At 35.7% G+C, this 23,617-nt stretch overlaps 1 protein-coding gene across 1 annotated transcript in view; it reads right to left on the bottom strand.

Annotated features, from left to right (window-relative positions):
- Positions 1 to 4,699: 4,699 nt before the first annotated feature.
- LOC126455575 (monocarboxylate transporter 13-like) overlaps positions 4,700 to 23,617 on the bottom strand; it is a 108,982-nt gene continuing 90,064 nt past the window's right edge. The window contains exons 5-9 of the mRNA XM_050091330.1: positions 19,325 to 19,547; positions 15,361 to 15,463; positions 11,015 to 11,245; positions 9,172 to 9,454; positions 4,700 to 5,093 (exon numbers count right to left, since the gene is read on the bottom strand). Of these exons, the coding sequence (XP_049947287.1) occupies positions 4,933 to 5,093; positions 9,172 to 9,454; positions 11,015 to 11,245; positions 15,361 to 15,463; positions 19,325 to 19,547 (1,001 nt within the window). The 3' untranslated portion in view covers positions 4,700 to 4,932. The remainder of the gene's footprint in view (positions 5,094 to 9,171; positions 9,455 to 11,014; positions 11,246 to 15,360; positions 15,464 to 19,324; positions 19,548 to 23,617) is intronic.

Raw genomic sequence — 23,617 nt, 5'->3', positions numbered from 1 at the left:
GATGATAGGTATAAAGGAGAGGATTGCTACTAGAAATGAGATACTAGATAATTGTTTGCAAGAAATGAACAATCTGTTAGCTGGAACAACTGATAAAAATTCCCTACAGGTCTTAAAGAAACAAAAAACTGTTGAACTAATTGTAGTAACGAAATAGATAATAAAATGATAGCATGTAAATGTTAGTATGAATTCTGCAACATTGCGACAGGTGAAAAAGCTAAAAATTGGTGAAAAAAATTATGTTTTACAGGTAACACTAAACTACCAATTGACATGATTACATTTAAACCTGACAATGTGATTCACCTAACAGTAATTTTAAAGGCATTTGAAGACACATTTCCCAATTCTTGGAATGATGAGAGAAAGATTCAGCTTTTTATTTCATACTTAACTAGGGAAGTGAAGAAGTTTACTAGCTGGAAAGAATTTTTTAGGCTATTTAAAGAAAAGTATTGGTCTGAATGACAATAGGAGAAGCTTAACATACAGATATATTTTGGCAACAAATGTGATAGGAAATGTGGAGGATATGAATGTTTCTTTGAATGGCATGTAAATAGAACTAAATGGTTAGATGATCCCACACACGAAAAACATCTCACTGAAGTATTAAATAGTCAACCACCTATCCATTAGTGGAACGAGTATGTTAGGAAAGAAATTAAAGGAAGTTAATGATACCATAATTCACTTAAACAACTGGATATTCTAGAGAGATATAATGGAGATACATGCGTCACTAGGAAGCAAAAGATTTCTGTAACAGTTAAGGAAATGTTAAGATATCTTGTAGAAAGAAATAATTGTGAAATTGTTATTTACTTGGGTGAAGAACAAGCAGAAATTCTTAAATGATGATGAATCTGAATTTTTAACGCAGCTGAGCGCCAACAATAATTTTAAAAAATTCTATCTGATGGTGTACAACAATCAGCAGGATTACAGATTTCTGCAGATCCAGAAGATATTGAATTTTTAGATGAGGAGGATCCAGTACACTAGTCTGAAGGCATTTATATGCCAGTAGCTGACAATTATTACACAGTTTACTGTTAATAACTATTGGTTGTTATCAGGACGAAGAAAAACATGGCCTTGTCAGCAATTGTTGCTGAAATGACAGTGGAGAGCGTATCAGTTGCTGTAAGGAGAAAAAACAGATAATCATGTTAGAAAATATAAAGGAACCATTAAGAGGTACAGTGATAACACTCGTCTATGGATGACAGCATTAATGGTCCTCAGGAGGAAGAATCGATGTGTATCAATAGAAACATGGAACCCATTAATTAGTATGATATTGGATGATTATGATACTGATCGTCTTCAGCAGGGAGAATTAAGAGCTATGTCAGGAGAAATAGATCAGATAGTGGTGAAGTTGTCATGCCACCACATCCCATGGACAGCAATGTTGGTTGCCCTGTAGGTATGAGTTGGAAACGTTCATTAGATGTTGCAGAAAGTAAAGCTCTTGGTGAGCATAAGTGGTGTAAATTACTAGGCTCATCACAAAACGTCAAGAAGCTCATTATTTACACCCATATTGTTAAACTGGTAAGGAATATCAGTGGGAAAAATAATAAGCACACCCATGTCTTCTTCCTTTTCTTTATGGTATCACTGAAAAAGTTGGCAGGAAGTATCTGAGCACTGATCAAATAACTGCCCGTACAGCATTTAGCTGTGGTAAATTAGTTTTACTATGAATCTATAACTGGGCAGATAAATCAACCAACAGAACTATGGGAGGCTCTATGTGTTTTCAGTTAAGGCAGAAAGATGCAAACTTTAGTAGCCTTTAAGGAGAATATAGTATCAAACTTTATTAACCAAATGATTACTACAGTCATTTTGTCTAACAGGAGATTAGGAATTGTAAATGTCCCATCCGAGTAATCAGAGAGAGTACTAATTAAAATGTAGTAACTATAAATATAATATTTTAGCACTGTTAAGATCATGGGCATCATGCAATGATTTTTTAGAAGTCAAATTGTTTAATTATAAAGGCTATGAGGAATGTGTAGTTGAACATGGAGCCTAGAATATTGATGCAAACACCAATAAAATTATACAGAAGAAGTGGTACAGTAACATTTCAAAACTTAGTGTAATTTCAGTGGGGCATAAACATAAGTGCTTTGAATCTAGTATGACAATGTAATAACTCTAATACACAGGTTGGCAGATCAGATCAAACCAATCACCTTAGATACAATGAAACAGGGGATACATTTCTGTTCAGTTTAGTTTAAGAATGAAAGAGTGACAAATGTTTGTCTCACTGTGTGCGGACTTCAAAGGATCAATGGCTACATGCAAGAAGATGTCACAAGCTTCCCTTAGATGTTATGACCTATGTTAATAAAACAATGAAAAACTGTATTAAAATCTTGAAGTAATGTTTATTCAGTTCTGAGATAGCCATACTTACTGATTTGTATGTTAAATTACATGGCAATAAAGCATGCATAGTGTTCTGTAATGAAACAGTTTGTGACTTAGGAAAAGACATTTGAAGGTAAGTGTTCATGTACTCAGTATTTTGGAAGAAACTGAATAAAAAATAATTGCCAAGAATGTATTTAAAAAGGTATGCTCGTAAGAGATTTTTTCCAGATGAAGATTTAAAAGCTATTACAAAGCTGCTACACATTCTGTTAACAGCAAAGGAAAAGAAAGTTTCCACATTGCCATCTGAAGTAAGAACGTCATCATTAAAGCCTAGAGGCTTCCTTAGCTGGACATTTACTACTCCATTTACGGTTCCCTCAGCACAGCCTGCCACCAAGAGATATCACCTCAACCACAAGCGAGTCAGTGAAGTACCATGACAAAGTTCCACAAAACATGTTGGGGGACCTCTTAGTTGAAAGAACTATAGGGTGTGTCTAAATTACCTTAACAGCTTTAGACCTTACTAGCTTCAAAACAATGCTAAATAACAACTGTTTTCAACTCGTTACAAGGTAACTATTTTTCTAATGTCTGATATTTTCCAGGTGCAGATTTGACATGAAAAGTCAGCGTCCTACGATGAAGCTCAGTGTGTAGCCTGATTTATACATACATACTCAATATTGAAGCGCAGCTAAATTTTTGCATTTTGTTTGGAGTGGAATGATTAACCTTACCAACTAATCAGGCTTGGCATATGTGGCATGTCATCCATCTGTTTCAGAAACCATTGTGGACACGGTATAGGCATTTGCAAGGAATCCAACAAAATCAGTGCATCTGGTATCCGGTGTCAGATATGCTGTAATAAACAATCCACAAAGGGTTGCATAAGAGGTTATATATTTATTTCTGCAAGGTTCAGTAGCTTCAGGCACTAAAACCCATAGACTAACCTCAACATAAACGGTTCGCAGCAGATACGCTAGACATGATACACAAAAACAATGATTTTTTTGGGAAAGATTTATTTCTTCAATGAGCCAACTTTTCTGTTATCCAACAAAGTGAACCGTGATCATGTTCATATATGGGCATCACAGTGTCGTCATGTCACACACAAAACGGGAAGTGACAGTCCCAAGGTCAAGTTGCGGTGTGAACTTATGCTTTTTTATCTGTCGTCAATTCTTTTTCAGTAAGCCGACATTCAACAGTGATGTTTACATGGACACGTTAAGAGTGTCCACTCTGCCACAATTGAAGCACCTGAAGCTTGACACCACATTTTAGCAGGTGGGGTACCACCTTAAAGGCTCCTAAGGGTTGCTCAACTTCTGATGAAAATTTTATGGGTGGGTGGACTGGACAAGATGGTCTGACTTTGTAACTGCCTTGATCACCTGTTCTCATTCCATTAGACTTCTTCCTATGTGGTTTGAAAGGGATTAGATACAACAAGCCACGATTATATACCTACACGACTTTAAATGCATTGCAAATGTGTGTCTTAAACATGTCGCCATGGAGTTCCTGGAGCATGCATAGAGACAAATTTAATACTGATTGACTTTTGTACACACTAAGGATGCACACATTGATATGACTGACTGTGGAAACAAAACTGAGCTATTTCTCACATGTTGCAAACCATAACCTAGCAGGGTTTTAATGTTTTTAGACTCTAATGTTGTAAAGGTAATTTATAGACACCCTATATTTGCCCCACCAACTTATATTTGCACCTCCCTACAGTAATGGTCTCATGTATCAAGTAGAAATTTCTAACTGCTTTAACATCTGTGACTGTCTGTTGAAGATTATTATTTTCTAAATTTATTGAAGTGTTTGCCTCTGGCACATCTTAGTAACTGTGTTTGTTTCTGAGTAACAGCTATATCATTTTCTGCACAAGAAATTATTTCCTTATTAATAAAAATTAAAGTGCAATAAATTTCATCAGAATTTACAATTGGTCATATGTTCAAACACTGAACCATACAAAAAACTGTTTTACAGTAACCCAGTTTGAAATTTAGGAACCTAGTATTGCGAGCCCCCTGGAGAGAGTGTAATTTTAGCAGAACTGCTAAAAGGAGGTAAATATAAAGCACAGTGATACAAAATATCTAGTCTAAAGGAAGTAAAGTAGGTTTTATAAGTCTATCACTGACAAGCACCCAATCAATAGTGAATGGATGAAAACTATGTCATTCGATGAGAATTTGGTGAACACTATTTACTAGTTTCACAGTCTGATTAATGTAGGCAGTCCTATCTTCAGTAAACAAAGTTCAGTAAATATGAGCATATATTTAACAATTATTTAAATCTCAATTTTACAGAGTAAAATTATGACTTTTACAATAACAAGTAGCAACTAATATGACTCCATAAGTTATTAATTTTTGTATAATATTAAACATTATACAAGGCACTCTAAAACTAGTTTCAGCAATGTCAATTGTCCTTGGTATTTTCAAAAGCTGGTGACTAGCAAATAACTAAGCACTAACATCACACTGCTTAGGTTATTGTTTCATTTCCACTGACATTCTTCAAACTCTTCAATTTTTTGCACCATCTACACACAGGCAGCACAAAAAGTAGGAGACCAGATAAAATTATAAATAATCCCGCTAAATAAAATGACAGATCGTAACTTCCAGAAATATCATAAAGCCAACCTGCAAAATGAAATAATATGTTAGTGGAATAAAATGTTACAGAACACAAATTATGCATCAGTATGACACCTAAGGGTGTGCAAGTTATTTTGACATTGATGTATCTTTTGTTTGAAGTGGAATATTCTATACTGTAGTTCCTTTAAATCTATAGCTCAGAAGGATTTAAATTACATTACATCAATAAAGAACAAATATCTATGTTGTAATACTTTTTATTACTGTGCATCATGGGAGGAACATGCTCAATTACTAGTTGATGAAATGGTAAATGTTGTCCATTATCTTCTCCTTCCAAAGAACTGGCATTCCTGAAACCTGTAGACTGATTTGCCACTCTTGTTCCTGTGGGCCTCAGTAGTAGTAGTAGTAGTAGTAGTAGTAGTAGTAGTAGTAGTAGTAGTTGGTGGTGGTTGTTGAACCGAATCCTAACACACTGCCTTAGCTCTGTTTCACTTATCTTCAGTTTTTGTTTCCCTTCTTTGATTACTGACTACTATTGTAACTTCTTTCTAGCTTCAAATCAGAGTAACCATCCTTAATGCAATTCACAGTGACTTTGAACTAAATTGCAGATTACATTTGCTTGTTTACTACTAAATCTCCATTTCATATTTGTCGGTATCCCTTTCATACTCCCGAAACTTAACAGAAGTTCTCATGCATACATTTCTGCACTAGCGTTCTTCCACGAGAAGTAAGATTCCAGAGTAAACTCCTGGTCCAGCACAGTGTTTTAATATGCAATGAAGTTTTATCTTGAGGATTTATTTTGTAGCGCCACCATTTTGTAACTATTTCTTACTAAATTAACTCAGTAACCCAAGAGACACTCATAGGCTTTATAAATAAAAGTACCTTTCATGGTACTATGCAATCATGTCTCCTTTATTTATATTGTCAAAAAAATCTTAGGTTGAACTCGAGAAGTAAGAAAACATTAAATGTGATATTTATGGGACACACAAATCTTGTATTTTTAGAGTGACATTCAGAGAATAGAATGGTCTAACTCGTATAATAACCTGGAAGAACTAAAAAGAAGCAACAATGATAAGGACATTCCAGAATGTCAAACTCTGACCAGTGAATCACTTTTCACAGAATTTTATGACACTTGCATAGTTAAGGAACATTTATATTGATCATAATTACACACTAGTTTTCCTCTCCCTTGTTCAGTGATAGAGTGACACATTTAAATTGATTTAGATGAATGTATTAATTGAATGATGAAGATAATACTTGCGAGATGCTATTTTATATCAAAACTCAGTTTTGTAGTTAAATTTATTTACAATTTACTTTACTTTTCTGGACTGCAGGGTTCCCTAGTTCTGAATTGCTAGAAGTCTGAAATAGGTTTAGGATTTCAGTTTATCTGTATTTTATGTCTAACTCCAGCCAGTATTACAGATCTAACAACAAAATACTCTGTACAGGAGAGTAGTAGCCAATACATTGGGTAATATGGGTTGTGTTATGCTGTTGAGGTAGTATTTACAAGTGTGTTAAAGCAATTCCAGGCTCATAACAGGAGCCATCTACAACTCTTTTTGGAAAGGAGCTTAATAATGTGGACTGAAACAAGGAAAATAAGTTGCTGAATTCAGTTGTTAATAGCTGGTATGGAATATAAAAGCTGTTGACCAGACACTATGGAAAGAAGTCTTAGGAGACTCAAATGTTGCAGTGGCACAAAAATACATCTGAGAATAATTCAGCACAATTTCAAACTGAAGTTTAAACTGTTGTTGACAGTGAAATTTGTGAATGAATATTTCCATTTTCTGATCAGAAGAAGTTGTGACTGACAGTATTTAGTTGCTCTTCAGCATCACAAGAATACTGATTTTTGCGAATTTTTATGTTGTTTTAGTGAAATTTACATACTGAAATAAGATTAATAATCTAATATCTCAATGTGTTTTTTTGTACATAGAGTTTTCTGCTATTGGCTTATAGGAAGAGTCTGCCATGGTGTGCTAGGAACTTCTTCCAGTCATACTGCACATGACACTTTTAGCACAACGTAGACTTTATTCTCAAGAGCAATTGCACATACATCTGCATTAATCGTAGTATACTATGCACTGTCTTTTCCTCCAGCTCTGTCCGAAAATCATCCACAGCACCCTGGCCAGAGAAGTGAGTCTTGCATTGAGTTTAATATCCCTACAGGCTGTTTATTAATACCAATTCAGTCTCATTACAAGAAAAATGATGTGAAAACTAATTTTCTTAATACAATGTGAAGCACACAATTGCATAGATGTGTCAATATCTACCTACAGTTTTGAGTTGACAAACACTCAGATGTGCAACATAACTGGACAACTGAATTTATTCACAAATTTCAGCTTTATTACTCACTCCATACCAAAAAACTTAACTGATTTTTTTAAAGACTCTTAAGAAACACCTGAAAAATATTCAGTGTTCTATACCATACAGATCCCTGTAGTTTTTGTTTCAACTGTAAAAGAAGTGATATATGGGTTTTTCCATCTTTGATAAGCTGCTCATTTCACCTCCAATGGCCCCACTCTCCTCTCTCTTAAAGTACCTAAATTAAGCCTAATGTATTCTGATCCTTTGTGGTATCATCACCCAGAAGATTCATTCACGTGAATGAATACTATTTGACAGTAGTAATCCTGCACTGATAAATCAGATGCCTGCTCAATTTCAGTGCTACAAATAATGGATGTGTGTGTGTTAACCATATTATTCATTATTGGCAACAACTGCCTATTTTTCTTTTAAGTTTCAAACATTTTTATATAATTTTCATAAGCAAACAGTTTTATTGTACTGTATATCCACATCTGATAGGTGCTAAATGTTATATTCAGCATTCACATTGCACAGGATGTCAAAAATAAAAAATATTGCCCCCTTTTTAAAGGTTTCTTCTTGAGAAGCAAAATGCAGATGATTGGCAGGAGGCAAGATCTGGCAAATAAGGACCGTTCAGTCAAGAAATGTGTGTGTGTGTGTGTGTGTGTGTGTGTGTGTGTGTGTGTGTGTGTGTGTGTGTGTGTGTGCGCGCGCGCGCGCGCGCACACGCGCGCGCGCGCGCGCGTCCAGGAGTCAGGTCTTGAGATACAAACTTAACGCAGTTTAAATTTTCTCAAGGTTTCAATTACATTTGAATAAGCACTCACACAAGAAAATGCTTGTACCACCTTACACCCACTTTTCAATAAAGTATCATCATCACACACCCAGCACAACATTAGTCACATTGCTTTGTCATTTACCTGAGTCTGAACCAGATTTTAACATTTGTACATTGCTGCATTATGCATAACAGTACTGGTGTGCAACACAATTTCTGCAACACACTGAAAACTGGGTGTCTCGACAGATGGTGAATGGCAACTGACCAAGCTTGGGCAAGTAGTACCAACTACACTGCACCCACCCAAGACATTCAATATATTTGTCAAAGGTTGTATATGGCTTCTAGTGACCTGAAAGCTGCTTGTTCACCTTGGGGAATTTCTTGTTGTCAGGGCAAAATATTGAGATACCAATAAATAATGAACCATCCATAACCTTTAGTGTGTGTATCATTTCATAGAGTGTGTAGAGATCGTCACAACTGACCCCTACCTGCTTTCTGAAGTTGAGAGGAAGTACAATTACAGCTCACGCCTTTTCAGAACTAATAAATCAAAATGTTAGGCACTAAGATTTTTTTGAATAAACTGATCAAAAGGCCATTACAACAGATTTTTATTGTCAGTTTAAAGATTAAATAAACTAGAAACTCCACAAATCATTCAAATACTTGTCAGAAGGGGGGAAGGGGTGTGGAGTCTGACTACAGCATGTTAGCTGGTGTGATTAATGTTTCAAAGTTTGTTCTTTGTGAAAATTCATACCAAAAAATAACAGAACAAAGGTATTTCATTACCAGATAGAATAATAATTATTTAAAAGTTTTCAGTTATGAATATTGCTTTAACTAATAAATAGTAATGTTACACGAACTTCTGACTAAAGAATATTCAATTACAAGACAATATGGCTTTTGCTTAAAAAAAAAAAAAAAAAAAAAACAGATTCTTACCTGCTAGAGGTGGCCCAATTATATTCCCAAGACCTTGTACAAGCAATAGAAGGCCATAGCCATTTGTGAATCTTTCTAGTGATACCATTTCCACCAAAATAATTGATGCAAGTGTGTAATTTGCAGAGATTGAGAGACCAAATATGCATGCAATGATCATCAAACCTATGTATGTATGCACTAGTGGCACAACAGCAGTGCACAAACCACATACAGTCATGCATACTGCATAGACAGCAACAGCATTCACTTTAGGTCTGTCACCCATCCACCCAAGTATCACCTAGAAACGTGGAAGAAGTGTCACTGTAACTTCATACTGTAATATTTTTGCTCTTAAGCATATAACAATTTTATGTCCAAAAAATAATTTCTTTATTCTGTTAAATGAATAAAACATGTATTTTTCCTTATGAAATGCAATTCTGATATTTGTACAGCATTCCAAAAATGGCCAGTACTGTCTGCCAATTTCAAGCACTTAATCTAACAGTATACCTTGTGGGTTTCTGTCATTAAACCTATAATTAAGCCTACTGAAGCACTATTATGTAGACAAAAAATTTCTGATGTTATATTTCAGACATGTGAACTTCACTCTCTCAATGTTTCAGAAAACAGAAAGAATATTTCCTTTATACGAGAACCAATCACACCCTTTGTATCCTTTTCAGGCAGTTAACATGTAATTTTGGATTACTGAGAAAAAAGCACTAGATTTTTTTACTGAAGAGAAAACTATCCAAAAAGGTTCTAGAGGAACATGGGAAGCTCCTTGCCAGCTGAATACAATACGAAAATGAAATATAATTTATTATTTGCATTCCCCCCCTCCCTCTCCCACATTTGAACTTTATGTAGAATACATGCTGCTACTACACAGTATGTTACACAATTAAAATTTAAGAAATATTATATTGTTTGATTATGTAGTGATTATAACATATCAAATGAAAAAAAACTGTGCTTATTCCCCCCCCACCCCAACCCCCCACCCCCACACCCCCAATTTTTAATTGTTTTCAAATGTAACATTTAGAAGATGGTAAATGAAAGAAAGATTACTGTTTAATATCTTAAGAGATGACAAGGTCATTAGTAATGGGATATGAACTCTGAATGGGCAAAACAGAGTAAATTGGCTTTGGTCTTACAAAGGAAATGACTAAGGATTTTACTGAAGTGATGTGACATGGATTTAAATTTCACAACATACAAGTCTAAGTGCCTTAATCACTGTGGCAGCTCAGAGTATTTAGAATTTTTAATTTATAACAATTCAGCTATATCACTGGCATCACTTTATCTTAAAGAGTGAAAAGTTGTAGAAAATCACTATCCATGAGGAGAGACAAGCATTCTTAGAAAATGTTTCATAAATTATTTTAATTATTAGCACTGCTCGATAACATTTTGGGACTGATAACACAGGATGATACAACAACAATATTATGAGAAGCTTAAGATTGTTACTATATAGAAGAGGCACTGAATCACAGACAGGCACAATGAAACAACAGGGGTCACGTGTTCAGATTGTCCTAGTGTGAAGGTGTGTGCTTGTTTTCTATTTGTGGAGGAGGATTCTTTTGTCTGACACCTTCAATGTTTAGCAGACTTTTCACTGTGCCTGTACAACTCAACACCTCCTTTACATCATAATTAGTTTTATTTCAAGTGCACAGCATCCACAATATACAAATGTCTGGTATTATTGTGCAACTACTTCTATCAAAAAAATTCAATAGTACTTGATGACAGTTTATCGCTTTACCAGAGTTTGTGGTTTACATATATATTCTATGTATATTCTGTTTTTTCTATGACCCAATTCCTGCCTTACCATTCCAACCATATTCAGCAGTCCCAGCGCACTGATAAGCAGTGATGCATCATTTTCACTGATACCCATTTCCACTGCCCGGTCTGTGAGGAAGACATATGGAACTTCATACCAAGTATACAGCAAGAAGTTGGATGCTGCAAACAATGAGAAACGTGCATCTGCAAAGTGGGAAACATCTACCATGCCTGCAAGGATCCCAACCATTTCACTCAAGCATGGTTGTTCTTGCTGAAAAATGAAGAACAAAAATGTTTTTCAAGATAATACACTTATTTGTACATTTATTGTTAACAATGCTAATCTTAAAGAACATTGTTGGCCAGCACTAAGCACTCAGTAAAATAGATATGGATATATTCACTTTCTTGCTGGTAACTCAGCACTGATAGGTAGCACCCGCAAACAATTTACTTGATTGAGTGTTTGGTGTACAACGTGAATGCTGACATCAGTGTCAGAAATATAGCAAGCAGAAAGTACTAGCACATTTTCAATATTTTGTGTTTCCTCTGTTTCCCATTCTACTGCCAAATGAACTGTTAAATAAAATAGTAGAAGTTCCTCCACAATGCTTTTACCCTTCATGTTTTCTGACCTTTCTTCAGCTTTTGATTAATAATAAAAAAAAATCTGCCATAATGAAAAGGATAGAAAGAGAATTAAAAATGAGTAGAGCTTCCTCTAACAAGAAACAAAGTGGACCAAAATTTATGCACTCCAACACCACAACACATTTCCTTGCATACCAATAGTACAAAATCTGTGTAAATTGTCCCCCATGCAGACTTTCAGTGGAGAATGAATATCAAAGAAATACAATCTGGCAACATTGTAATCAGATGCAAGAAAAGTACCTTCAGTCAATATTGTGTAACTGCATTGCCCAGTTACTGCAGAACTCATAAAACCTGTACTTACAATACTCAAGTTCTAAAGTTCGATTCCAGGTCTAGGGAGGTACCCCTTGAGTGCAAGGACAAGGAAGGGCAATGATGTTTATAGCATTCGAAGACCCACATACTGTCTTCCGTGCAACTGCACTATTGGCTGTTAGTGGCAACAGGGGACAGGACTCGAGGTAGCATGAGGCTGCAGAGCATAGTTGAAATGCTTACTCAATGAGTAACTCACAAAAGTGCTACAGTGCTAGTGGTGTTGATACAAAGCAGAACAATGGCAATCATAAATAAAGTAAACTTTATATTGTATCTATAACAATAGTTGTTAAGGTTCACATTTCATCAGAAAAGAACCCAATGAATTTTGTAGAATGAGGAAGAAGTGGCAGATGAAATATTTGCAATTCTGCACGATGTATCAGTGGAATGTGCAGTGTCACATACGCTCAACTACGTGGACAATGTAGATGAGGAGGACAATCAGAACGACACATTCTTAACAAGTTAAAGTGAAACTGAAGCAGGTATTGAGCCATGTAGTTCATCCTCCTTGTTAGAGAGGGAGCTGCAAATCCCATCTCCAGTGACACACAGTAAAGAATGATCAATGTCCAAGGAGCAGGTACTAAACATAATTATGTACATGGAAGATAATCTGCAGCATAGTAAAAAACAATTATGAACAGATTTGAATAAGTTCACAGCAATATAAGCAAACAATGCATAAGAAAAACCATCAATATTAAAGGGAGGACAAAAACCAGTGTTTGCACATTTTCAGGATTCTCAATACAATTTACAGGATACACATGATAGTAATGTACTACATTACTCATGTCAAACTACACATGACATAGATTACAGAGATTCCAAGAGTAGTGGATGGTTTCATCACTTAAAACAGAATTGGAAGACATAAGATAATGAAATTTCAAACCAAATGTCGACAGTGCACAGCAAACTGCAGAATTTGCATGATTATTTGTAGATGAGACAAACAAATTTATTCCATCATCCAGTAAGGAGTGTGTGTTCAACTTTGACAATTCAAGTTTTGAAGAGGGAATGCACATGTAAGGAACCCTGGGGATTACAGGTACAAAGAGGGCTGTACCAAGATCAACTAACATCAATGCCTTAACACATTCACGTAAAGTTATGCTGACTGTTGATCTGGTTGGTAAATTGGCTAGGAAGTTATTTATTGTGCTGTAATCAGTTGGAGATGCTCTGCCCCCACAATTCTCTCTCACATGTGTATTCTTGCAGGGGCAGTAGGAAATATTCACATCACAGCAAACAAGAGTGGAAAAATGGGCATAAGAGAACTACATCTATGGTATAAGCACTGCTTATGGCCAATAGCTCCTCAAAATAATTTTTTTTCCTAGATTTCCTGGTCTGCATATAAAAATCATACTCGTTCAGAGCAAATTATTTCTCCTGAGAAGTGTGTGACATTCAAATTCATGCCAGCTGGAAACACTGGAAAAATTTTGCCTCTGGATGTTTGTTTTTTCCATGTCTCTAAGACATTATCACGCTATCTGCAGCTACACTTTAAAGGATAGCCAGTTTCATATAGGCTCCACAACAAACTGTTTTGCATTCGGTTGCATGCCATCACATTCAGTCTGTTATCATCCCGTTACACCAATATCGTTTTATATGCATTCCTTGTGAGTGGATATTGACTATCCTACACAGTTTGGAACTTTCAAGGAGTTCACCTTCAACCTAGATGGTAAGAATCTTTGTGGTCGCTGTGGTGTGCCATTTTTCATTCAGTGTTCATGGTGGAAGTTAATGATTTTTCTTTAACATTTATTGAGTGTTGATGACATCCATTTTGGGAAGTGCAGTACAGACACCCCATAGAAGGTTGATCTCTGTACATCCCAGACTCTCATTTTCTGTCACTCTCCTGATGCACTGGGTGAGTCATTAGCAACTAACATAACACTTTCAAATGAGCCTTACTAAAGATTGAATTTGCATCTGTACACTCAAGGGTTCCTTGTAGTTAATTTTTTTTAACTCTGATCTGGCAAATTATGCTGTAGTAAACTGTTTCTTAAATAGTACATAGTCCTTGACTACAGTCTTTTTTATGTTGAACATAACAATTATCTGTTTTTGGGTGGAAATAATTACGAACCTTACCAATGTGTATTCACTATGAATGGCCAGGTATTTGGTTTTGAGGGGCAGAGGGGGTGAGGGGTATGCTGAAGGATTCAACTGCAGACTGAAGGGGGAGTAGCAATGCTGTCAAATGAGTGGAAAGTATGAAGGGGTGGAATGTATGGAAGAGAACAATAAAGTGGAATATTAAGAATGATTATGCCCTCATTTGTTGCTGATCACATTGTTTTACAGTGAAGCATTTCACTGATGTCTCCAGTGCTCATCCTGAACAAATTTTGTACACGAAGATCAATAATGAGGTCAACATTATGCATGTCTCACTTATTTGACCTTTTCTGCTCATGTCCCATTCCATATCCATTATATATGGAAACATTTCTATTTGACTTGCTTGCATTCACAGTGCCAGATTAGCATCTGGTGGCCAAAATTGGAACCGATTCATTTCCAGTATAAATAGGTCCTCGATTAACACATTAGTTTATTACCAATTTTTGCTGCCATGTTATAATCACAGCCAACACTGGACCACTCTCAGTAATTGCACTTTAATTACAACCACTTGATACCAAATAATTGCTTGTGTTTATGTAATACCTGCTGCAGTAGCTGCATAATAGTTAATAAGCCAGATACCATGATAGTCTAAAATCTAAACAAAAAAGAAAAAAATCTTGCTGCTGGAACTGGAATTAAACAGCTTTAGCAGAGTTATCATGTATCCAACCAGAGCTGTTTAAAATCACTTTTTGTATTCTGTCTGCAATATATGATTGTAGCTTATTACCTGCAACACCATTTATTCCAACTAATTTAGCTTTGTCCAAGAGAGATGCAAAGACATCATTTGCAAATGCATTTTCTGTTTAACAGCCCTTTACAGCCAAACTGGCTTTTGTTGAGACCTTCCACCTTCATGAGGTGTTCAGTAATTGTTATATGCATTAACTTTTCAGTAATTTTAGAGGAAGTTGTTAAGTAAATAGGGTGAAAGTGAATTCAGTTTCATCAACTTTCTTTACATAGGTCAATAAAGTGATTAGAACAAAATTCGGAACACACATTTACTGAGAAGTTCGAAAGGTACAAGGTACAAAAAATGCAATGGATGGAAAAATGAAAGAGACGAGTGAACATGTGAACAGATCTTGGTAAGAAAATAAAAGTATTTCCACCCAAGAACAATCAAGCTCTTCAGTTGGGAAAAACATATTTATAATAATAAATATAAATGTTAACAAATAATGTTCAGTCACTCTTCACAAAAAGTTACTCATAATAATTATTGTTATTTACCTCCTTATACTCCAAAAAAATTGGCTCTGACCACAGGTTAGGACATGACAGTGTCCTTTGAGTTTGTGTAGGGAGAAGAGCACCCCGAAATGTCAGCGAATGCCTGCCAAAGAAATTCTTCGTGACAACAGACACAACCAACGATAATTGTAGCTTTCCATATGAATAACAATTTAAAAATATTTAATGCTGAGAAAATTTTTTATGAATCTGGGTAGAACAGAATGTAGAACAAAATGCAAAACCTCATTAATTTGGTACTTTATCGATAAGATCCATGAGAAATATTTACTTGGGCAATTATTTTCTTTTTCCACCATTATTTTACTGTTAGAAAAAAAACTGCAGTCACATGGAAAGACATCTGGCTATTTAGATGATATTTTTCTCTTGTTTATATTGTTACGTCTACAATGACTTCTCCAGTGTTCCTTCCTTCTACTTGGATTAAGTGCTCTATTTATTATTGGTAGAATATTTTATACAGGGTTACTACAAATGATTGAAGCGATTTCGCGGCTCTACAATAACTTTATTATTTGAGATATTTTCACAATGCTTTGCACACACATACAAAAACTCAAAAAGTTTTTTTAGGCATTCACAAATGTTCGATTTGTGCCCCTTTAGTGATTCGGCAGACATCAAGCCGATAATCAAGTTCCTCCCACACTTGGCGCAGCATGTCCCCATCAATGAGTTCGAAAGCATCGTTGATGCGAGCTCGCAGTTCTGGCACGTTTCTTGGCAGAGAGGTTTAAACACTGAATCTTTCACATAACCCCACAGAAAGAAATTGCATGGGGTTAAGTCGGGAGATCATGGAGGCCATGACATGAATTGCTGATCATGATCTCCACCACGACCGATCCATTGGTTTTCCAATCTCCTGTTTAAGAAATGCCGAACATCATGATGGAAGTGCGGTGGAGCACCATCCTGTTGAAAGATTAAGTCGGCGCTGTCGGTCTCCAGTTGTGGCATGAGCCAATTTTCCAGCATGTCCAGATACACTTGTCCTGTAACTTTTTTTTTCACAGAAGAAAAACGGGGCGTAAACTTTAAACCGTGAGATTGCACAAAACACATTAACTTTTGGTGAATTGCGAATTTGCTGCATGAATGCGTGAGGATTCTCTACCACCCAGATTCGCACATTGTGTCTGTTCACTTCACCATTAAGAAAAAATGTTGCTTCATCACTGAAAACAAGTTTCGCACTGAACGCATCCTCTTCCATGAGCTGTTGCAACCGCGCCGAAAATTCAAAGTGTTTGACTTTGTCATCGGGTGTGAGGGCTTGTAGCAATTGTAAACGGTAAGGCTTCTGCTTTAGCCTTTTCCGTAAGATTTTCCAAACTGTCGGCTTTGGTACGTTTAGCTCCCTGCTTGCTTTATTCGCAGGCTACGCGTGAAACTTGCCAGCACGCCTTCAACCGTTTCTTCGCTCACTGCAGGCCGACCCATTAATTTCCCCTTACAGAGGCATCCAGAAGCTTTAAACTGCGCATACCATCACTGAATGGAGTTAGCAGTTGGTGGATCTTTGTTGAACTTCGTCCTGAAGTGTCGTTGCACTGTTATGACTGACTGATGTGAGTGCATTTCAAGCACGACATACGCTTTCTCGGCTCCTGTCGCCATTTTGTCTCACTGCGCTCTCGAGCGCTCTGGCGGCAGAAACCTGAAGTGCGGCTTCAGCCGAACAAAACTTTACGAGTTTTTCTACATATCTGTAGTGTGTCGTGATCATATGTCAATGAATGGAGCTACAGTGAATTTATGAAATCGCTTCAATCATTTGTAATAGCCCTGTACATTATGAATGAAATAGCACATGCATTTTAAGTTAGTTCTCTGTGCAGTTTATATGAACTGCTTCCTGAAATACCACAACACTATTCAGGAAGGGGGAGGGAAAAAAAATGGAAGCATCTTGGGCTGGAACACTTGCAACAATCTGCAAAAAGCATGATCACCTTAGGTAATGACAAATGTGATTCCCATACATGTTAGCCTTTACCCAATTAAACCATTTCAATTACACTCTCAGATCCTACAAGAATTTGTAATTACCTTGAAAAGGTTACACCAGTCCATATCCATTTAACAGATGCAAAAATATGTAATTTCAAACGATAGAAGATGGTGTTGGTTTAATTTATGGGGAAGTAAATGCTGACAGAGGAACAAAACTGAAGATGCTTTGAGAGTGAGTTCTATTGATGAACTGAAATTTCTGCAAACAACAAATGCAAAGATGCACAAATTGTAAACTAAATTTCAAACATGAACTGCAAAGACAAAGCAGTTCTTTTTAGCAACAGTGAACACTACCAAGCAACAATTATGACAGTTTGCATAGCTAGGGTACTTTGCTTTATCGATAATTAAATTCATCCTCAATCTGTATTGTATCTAGTAACTACGAAAATTTTGTCACCATTCAGCTGAGTAATGGAAACATAAAAATACATACAGCTTCAATTCTTCAGGACAGTGTCAGTTAAAGAGGAATAAAAGATTCTGTGCTATGAACTCCTTAGTGTTTTTTTTTCTTTCTTTCTTTTCTTCTCTCTTTCTTTTCAGATGGCATTACTGAAGAAGACACTGGCTTTGTACATCAAAGAGAGGGGGGAAAATGTGCAAGTTCTTAAAGTGTGACATTACACTATACTAATATATATAGCTTGTGAAGATCTTTAAGCAGAAGTAGATGTGCAAAGGCTAGATGAATCCTCAAGAAGTTATCTCCTCAAGTTTTCAACAATTAGAAGATATCCATTAATTATAGGAAATAATCTAGTAGTAGCAGAACAGGGGTGATTACCAAGTTTAAAACCAGAGGTGCACAACAAAGTTTTATGTTTGGAAACAGAACACTGTTCACAGCACTATTGTTATGGCCACAATTACAATAATGAAAGAATTTTTACATAAAAAAGCTAATGTCATCAGATGCCTGAGACCATGTTACAGAAAAAAGAAAAGGAATACCAACACACACTTGTCTGATCAAACTAAGTGTAAAGAAGAACTGGCAATTAAATTCTTGTACAAACAAAGATCAGTGAACTGAAACAGACTGACTGTTTAATACAATGTTGGGCCCACCTATGAAATGCAATACAGTAACAATTATGTATGCCTGTATTCAATAAGCCTTTGGTAGGTTTCTGAAAGTATGTGGCATCAGATGTTTGTGCATAGATCATACAATTCCCATACATTTCATACTAGTGGTTTATGGGCGAGAAGTTGGTGCCTAATAGAGTTGTAGGTGCACTCAGTCTGAATCAGATCAGATAAATTTGGTGGCTAAGACATCAACACAAGTTCATTGACATGCTCTTCAAACCAATATAGCACAATTCTGGAACTGTGGCAACTGTTTTGCTACTGGACGCTGCCATCACTGTCGGGAAGGGCAAGAAAAGTGACGAAATGCAGTTGGACAGCAACAATGTTCATTTAGTCCATATTTTCATCACACCTTTGATTACCAATATGAGTACCACTGCAAAACATTGCCACCACCCATTGCCACCACCAGCCTGTGGTTGTGACAAGGCGTGTAGTTTTGAGCAACCATTTCCCTGGATGATAGTATCCAGACATGACCATCAACTTGGTGTGCAATAAACGTGATCCATCTGTCCAGATGGCATAGTCCAGTCTCGATGATACCATGTCCACTGCAATTGCCATTTATGATGGTTGGGTAAACAAGGGAACACACATGGGCTGTCTGCTACAGAGCCTCATATTCCACAATGTACACTGTACAGTGTGCTCCAAAACATGTGTGCCTGCATCAGTACTGAACTCTTATTAGATCTGCAACAGATTGCATTCTACCCTGCTTCACAGAATGGGCAAGCCTCAGATCTCGACATCCTGTGATGACATTTAACATTGCATTAGAGAATAGATTATTGAATTCATATATTTATATTGAGCTCACCGATGGCGATCTATACCCCGTGGTGGAGGTGGAGAAAGTGGTTCCCTTTGCTTGGCCCTAGCTGCCACATCTGGTGGCAGGTGTTGGTCACCTGCATGAACCCATGTTGGAATGTTGAGGACAGAATGGAATGGCCTATTCTCATTTTCACTCCTTGTCACTGCTCTCACAGCAGGATTAATGGCACGTTGTACTGACTGCTTGGTAGAAGTCTCACGAAGACCTGGTAATACAAATCAAAATAAATATGATTATCACTTCACCATCACTCAATACTGTGTATCAAAATCACTGAAATTACACAAAAATACAGCTTATTCATTGTCTGACTATCTGTTCTACAACTTTATTGTAATGTGGAAGTGCTGAGCAAGATACCTTCATAGTTGAAAGTTGACTTAATTTATACAAGAAGTTACTAGATGTCTGGCTTTTAATATTTGCTCAAAGGCTGAACTACTTAGTTGTAACAGTGTGTGGGGTGAATTTATTTCCTAAATATCCAGTCAAACATGTTCACTCTTATTTAATTCCATTCCATTCCTTTTATTTGTGGAGAACCTTCAGAGAACCTGAACTGACAGTATACATTAACAAATAGGAACAATGGTCATAAATTTTGTGAATGATTATTATTAAACTGCTATAAATTGACTCTGATAAGCATCATCAATTTATATTTCACATAGCTAATTAGCGGGAAAGCTCTCACTGTTAGCCTAATACCTACACTATCACGCAAATTTGTCAGAGGGAAATAAAGCAGTGTACAGTATTTTTCATGCAGCTAGCACAAAACTTCAGTCATTGACTCTAAATCATAAATGGGCAACTTGCAGAGTGAGCTTCAGATGATTACAAACTTAAATTAATTTAACATGTAATTTTGGCACTATATGAAGTTAACCTCAAGTTTAAAACAAGAGTCAAAGACTAATTTCAGTAGGTCATGGTCAGTAGGCATTAAGAAACCCGTATCCCAATGCAACACTGAGTAACAAGTTGATGTGGCACATCTTTGACGATACTGTAGCTACAATATCCTGGAAGACCAGGGATGGCTGAAGACATTCAATCACATGACAGCATCTTGTATTCATTTTTATTTATTCACTTGTTACCACAGCATGCTCCACAAATCCTATCATGAAGGAGAGTCTTCGAGGATGTGGGCTGAGTCAGTGTATAACTAGCAGAAGCAGCCCTCTACAGGATACTTCTTTAAAATGTACTAACAACAAGTAATGACTAGTTTTGTAGCCACTAACACTGATATTCTAGGAATTACTTCTAGACTACTTCATACACTGTGTATGAAAAATCAACTACTTTGAAAATAAACCACTGCGGCTCCTCTTACATTACTAAGTACTTCAAATGAAGCATTTATGTAACTTTACATGGAACACTATGAGCCACCTATACACTACCAATGTCAAAACCTGTTTAGTACAACTGTTAGAATTATGCAGAACTCGCACATCTTAGTTTTAATATTGTAATAAAGTGTCAGGAGTAGCTAATATGATAAGCTCTCACTTCAACTTAGAATATCTGAAATTTTCAATTTCTTGACTGATGTCTAATGGCAGTCTGTTAGAGACTTATGCATCAGAATATGAAAGTCTGTTCTGAATGCAAGATGGGAATGACTACTCTGTATGAAAATAGTTTCTAATTCTTTCTTTCTTGTTTTTGAGTACTTTGATGACTCCATGAATTTCTAGCTCTGTTATTACAAAATCTCCTGGATTTTGCCATGTTACTAGAAATTCCAAGTTGAATTGTACAGTTTAAGCACATGTCAAAATATTTTGCAAATATTTCAGTATTATCTTTGCTATTTTATCCTTTCTTGCCATTTTTACCTTTGAAACAAATACTTTGTGCTTGGTACCCTTTAAGAAAATGCTTAAAAGTTTGATAAGAATTTCTAGTATTATATCTGAAGAAATTCTCTTCTGTTTCCATAAGCTGAGATTCTCAAATTTTGATTTTCCAGATAATTTTTTATATTTCTTTTCTTTATTGTCTGAACTGTTCTAAGATCTACATTTCCTTCATTTTCAAGCTCTTTGTTCTAGTGCTTCTTCACACTCCCCAATCCACTGTGACTTCTTTTTATTCTTGGCCAGACCTGACATTTCCTCTCTGCCATTTTAGTAATCAAGAATTGTTTTTACAAAAGTCAATATCTTCGAGAAACAAAGTTTTTGAAAAATATTCTATTGAACTGTTTGTATAATATACAGTACATTGCTGATTTCTTACAAAATTTTATTTGACAAACTCGACATACACTCTACAACCATGGAAAAAAATTCTATGAGCATTCAGCTGCAAATAAAATTATATAAAAATTAGGATTTTTTCCAAAACTGAACATCTTCACATAGATTCTTTTATAGCAGCAACTGCTTTAGTGTCTACTGCTCTGCTCACATAAATGATATGGCTTGCAGAGATTTTTTTCCCTTTTTGTTTTTATTTAATCAAATTTTTATGTTGCTCACAAACTGCAGCCCCTTCTAAGATTTTTTACAGTAATTAAGGACCTACAAGCATGGTCTGTACTGAATGTACTTCCAACCAAAAAGCGATTCTAGCAGCTGGAGTCCAAAGTTTATGTTAATCATGCCCTTTGCATTCTTGTGGAGATATTTTCAGAGCAAGTTTCATCCCCGAACAAATATTTCTTTATACCTAATCGAGATCAATTTTCAAAAATTTAGCTTCAAAATTTTTTTTTCTATATAACTAAATATTTTCTTAAAAATTTTCATTCCCTATTGCACTTCCTTAGGGACTGAATTTACAGAAAAACAATTTTTTTTTTAACCAAGCAGTCAAGTACCAATCACCATAGATGTAGCCTTAAAAATTCTTTAATAGTTCTTTAGCAATTATTTTCAAAGAACTTTTGGCCACTATTTTACACCCTTGGTGGTAAAGTTTCCATAAATGCTGAAACACTTATATTTTTTTCTGACAGAGAAACCAACTACCAGTTTCCATAGTTCTAGCTTCAAAATTCCCCTAATAATTGCTTACATTCAAAAAGCCTTTAATATCCCATTTCAGTCCCTTAGAATTGCAATTTCAGACAGTCCCTTCTTAAATGATGCCTATAATATAAGATTGACACCCTCTCCAAACTTCAAGTTTCCATCTTTAACAGTTTGGACTGGGTGATGATTCAGTCAGGTCAGGACAGTTCCTTTTACATATAGAGATGTTCATGTTTATTTTAACCTATGGAACAAATAATAATTTAATTAATTGGTTTATTAAGGTGCTGTACTTCATCATTTTCATTGTCACATTCATTGAAATACTCTAGGGCCTTCCAATATAGAAGATCTAGTCTCTTTACATCATCAGCTATTTTGACACACAGTTTCCAGATTTTATTGCAGCTAATTGATGAATAACATGATCTACATTATTTTTTTCACTTCAACAATGATCGGAAAGGAAACATATGTTATGACTTTGCAGATGGCTCAATCTTGGTTTGCTTTTTCGTAAATAAGAACTCTGGCTTCAGACATTTTGAATTGTAGCTTCTCTTGTTCATCTGTTAGCAGTGATCTTGAAATCTTACACATGATAGTCCTTGGCCAGAACCATATATGTACCATGGTTGCTCAGAACCTCACGACAATGAGATGGCAAGGTAATAGTTTCAAGTTTTCTCTATTTGTCTTCTATGGTGTCAGGTACCCTATCAGGGAGCATGCAGCTGTGACCCCTGATTGGGAAGTAGTGAGCTACTTTCCCAAAATCTAAGAATAAATGTCTACCACAAGCAGTAGATGTTCACATTTCACGAAACTCATTTTTGTAGATGGTGAGTTTAGAAAAGTTTCACAATTTTTTGTTAAACATTAAAGAGGCAAATAGTAAGTTTTCATACAATCTGTGTACTTCAACGGATTTATCTCGTTTAGCAGTACACAAATACAAAGGTGGTTTGATAATTCTGGTAAATATATATATATATATGAATGAATGAATGAATGAATGAATGAATGAATGAATGAATGAATGAATGAATGAATGAATGAATGAATGAATGAATGAATGAATGAATGAATGAATGAATGAATGAATGAATGAATGAATGAATGAATGAATGAATGAATGAATGAATGAATGAATGAATGAATGAATGAATGAATGAATGAATGAATGAATGAATGAATGAATGAATGAATGAATGAATGAATGAATGAATGAATGAATGAATGAATGAATGAATGAATGAATGAATGAATGAATGAATGAATGAAT

The sequence above is a fragment of the Schistocerca serialis genome, chromosome 2 (assembly GCF_023864345.2).
Source record: "Schistocerca serialis cubense isolate TAMUIC-IGC-003099 chromosome 2, iqSchSeri2.2, whole genome shotgun sequence".
Taxonomy (NCBI): Eukaryota; Metazoa; Arthropoda; class Insecta; order Orthoptera; family Acrididae; genus Schistocerca; species Schistocerca serialis.
Note: the sequence above shows the minus strand (reverse complement) of the source record. Positions and strands in the feature narration are given on the sequence as shown.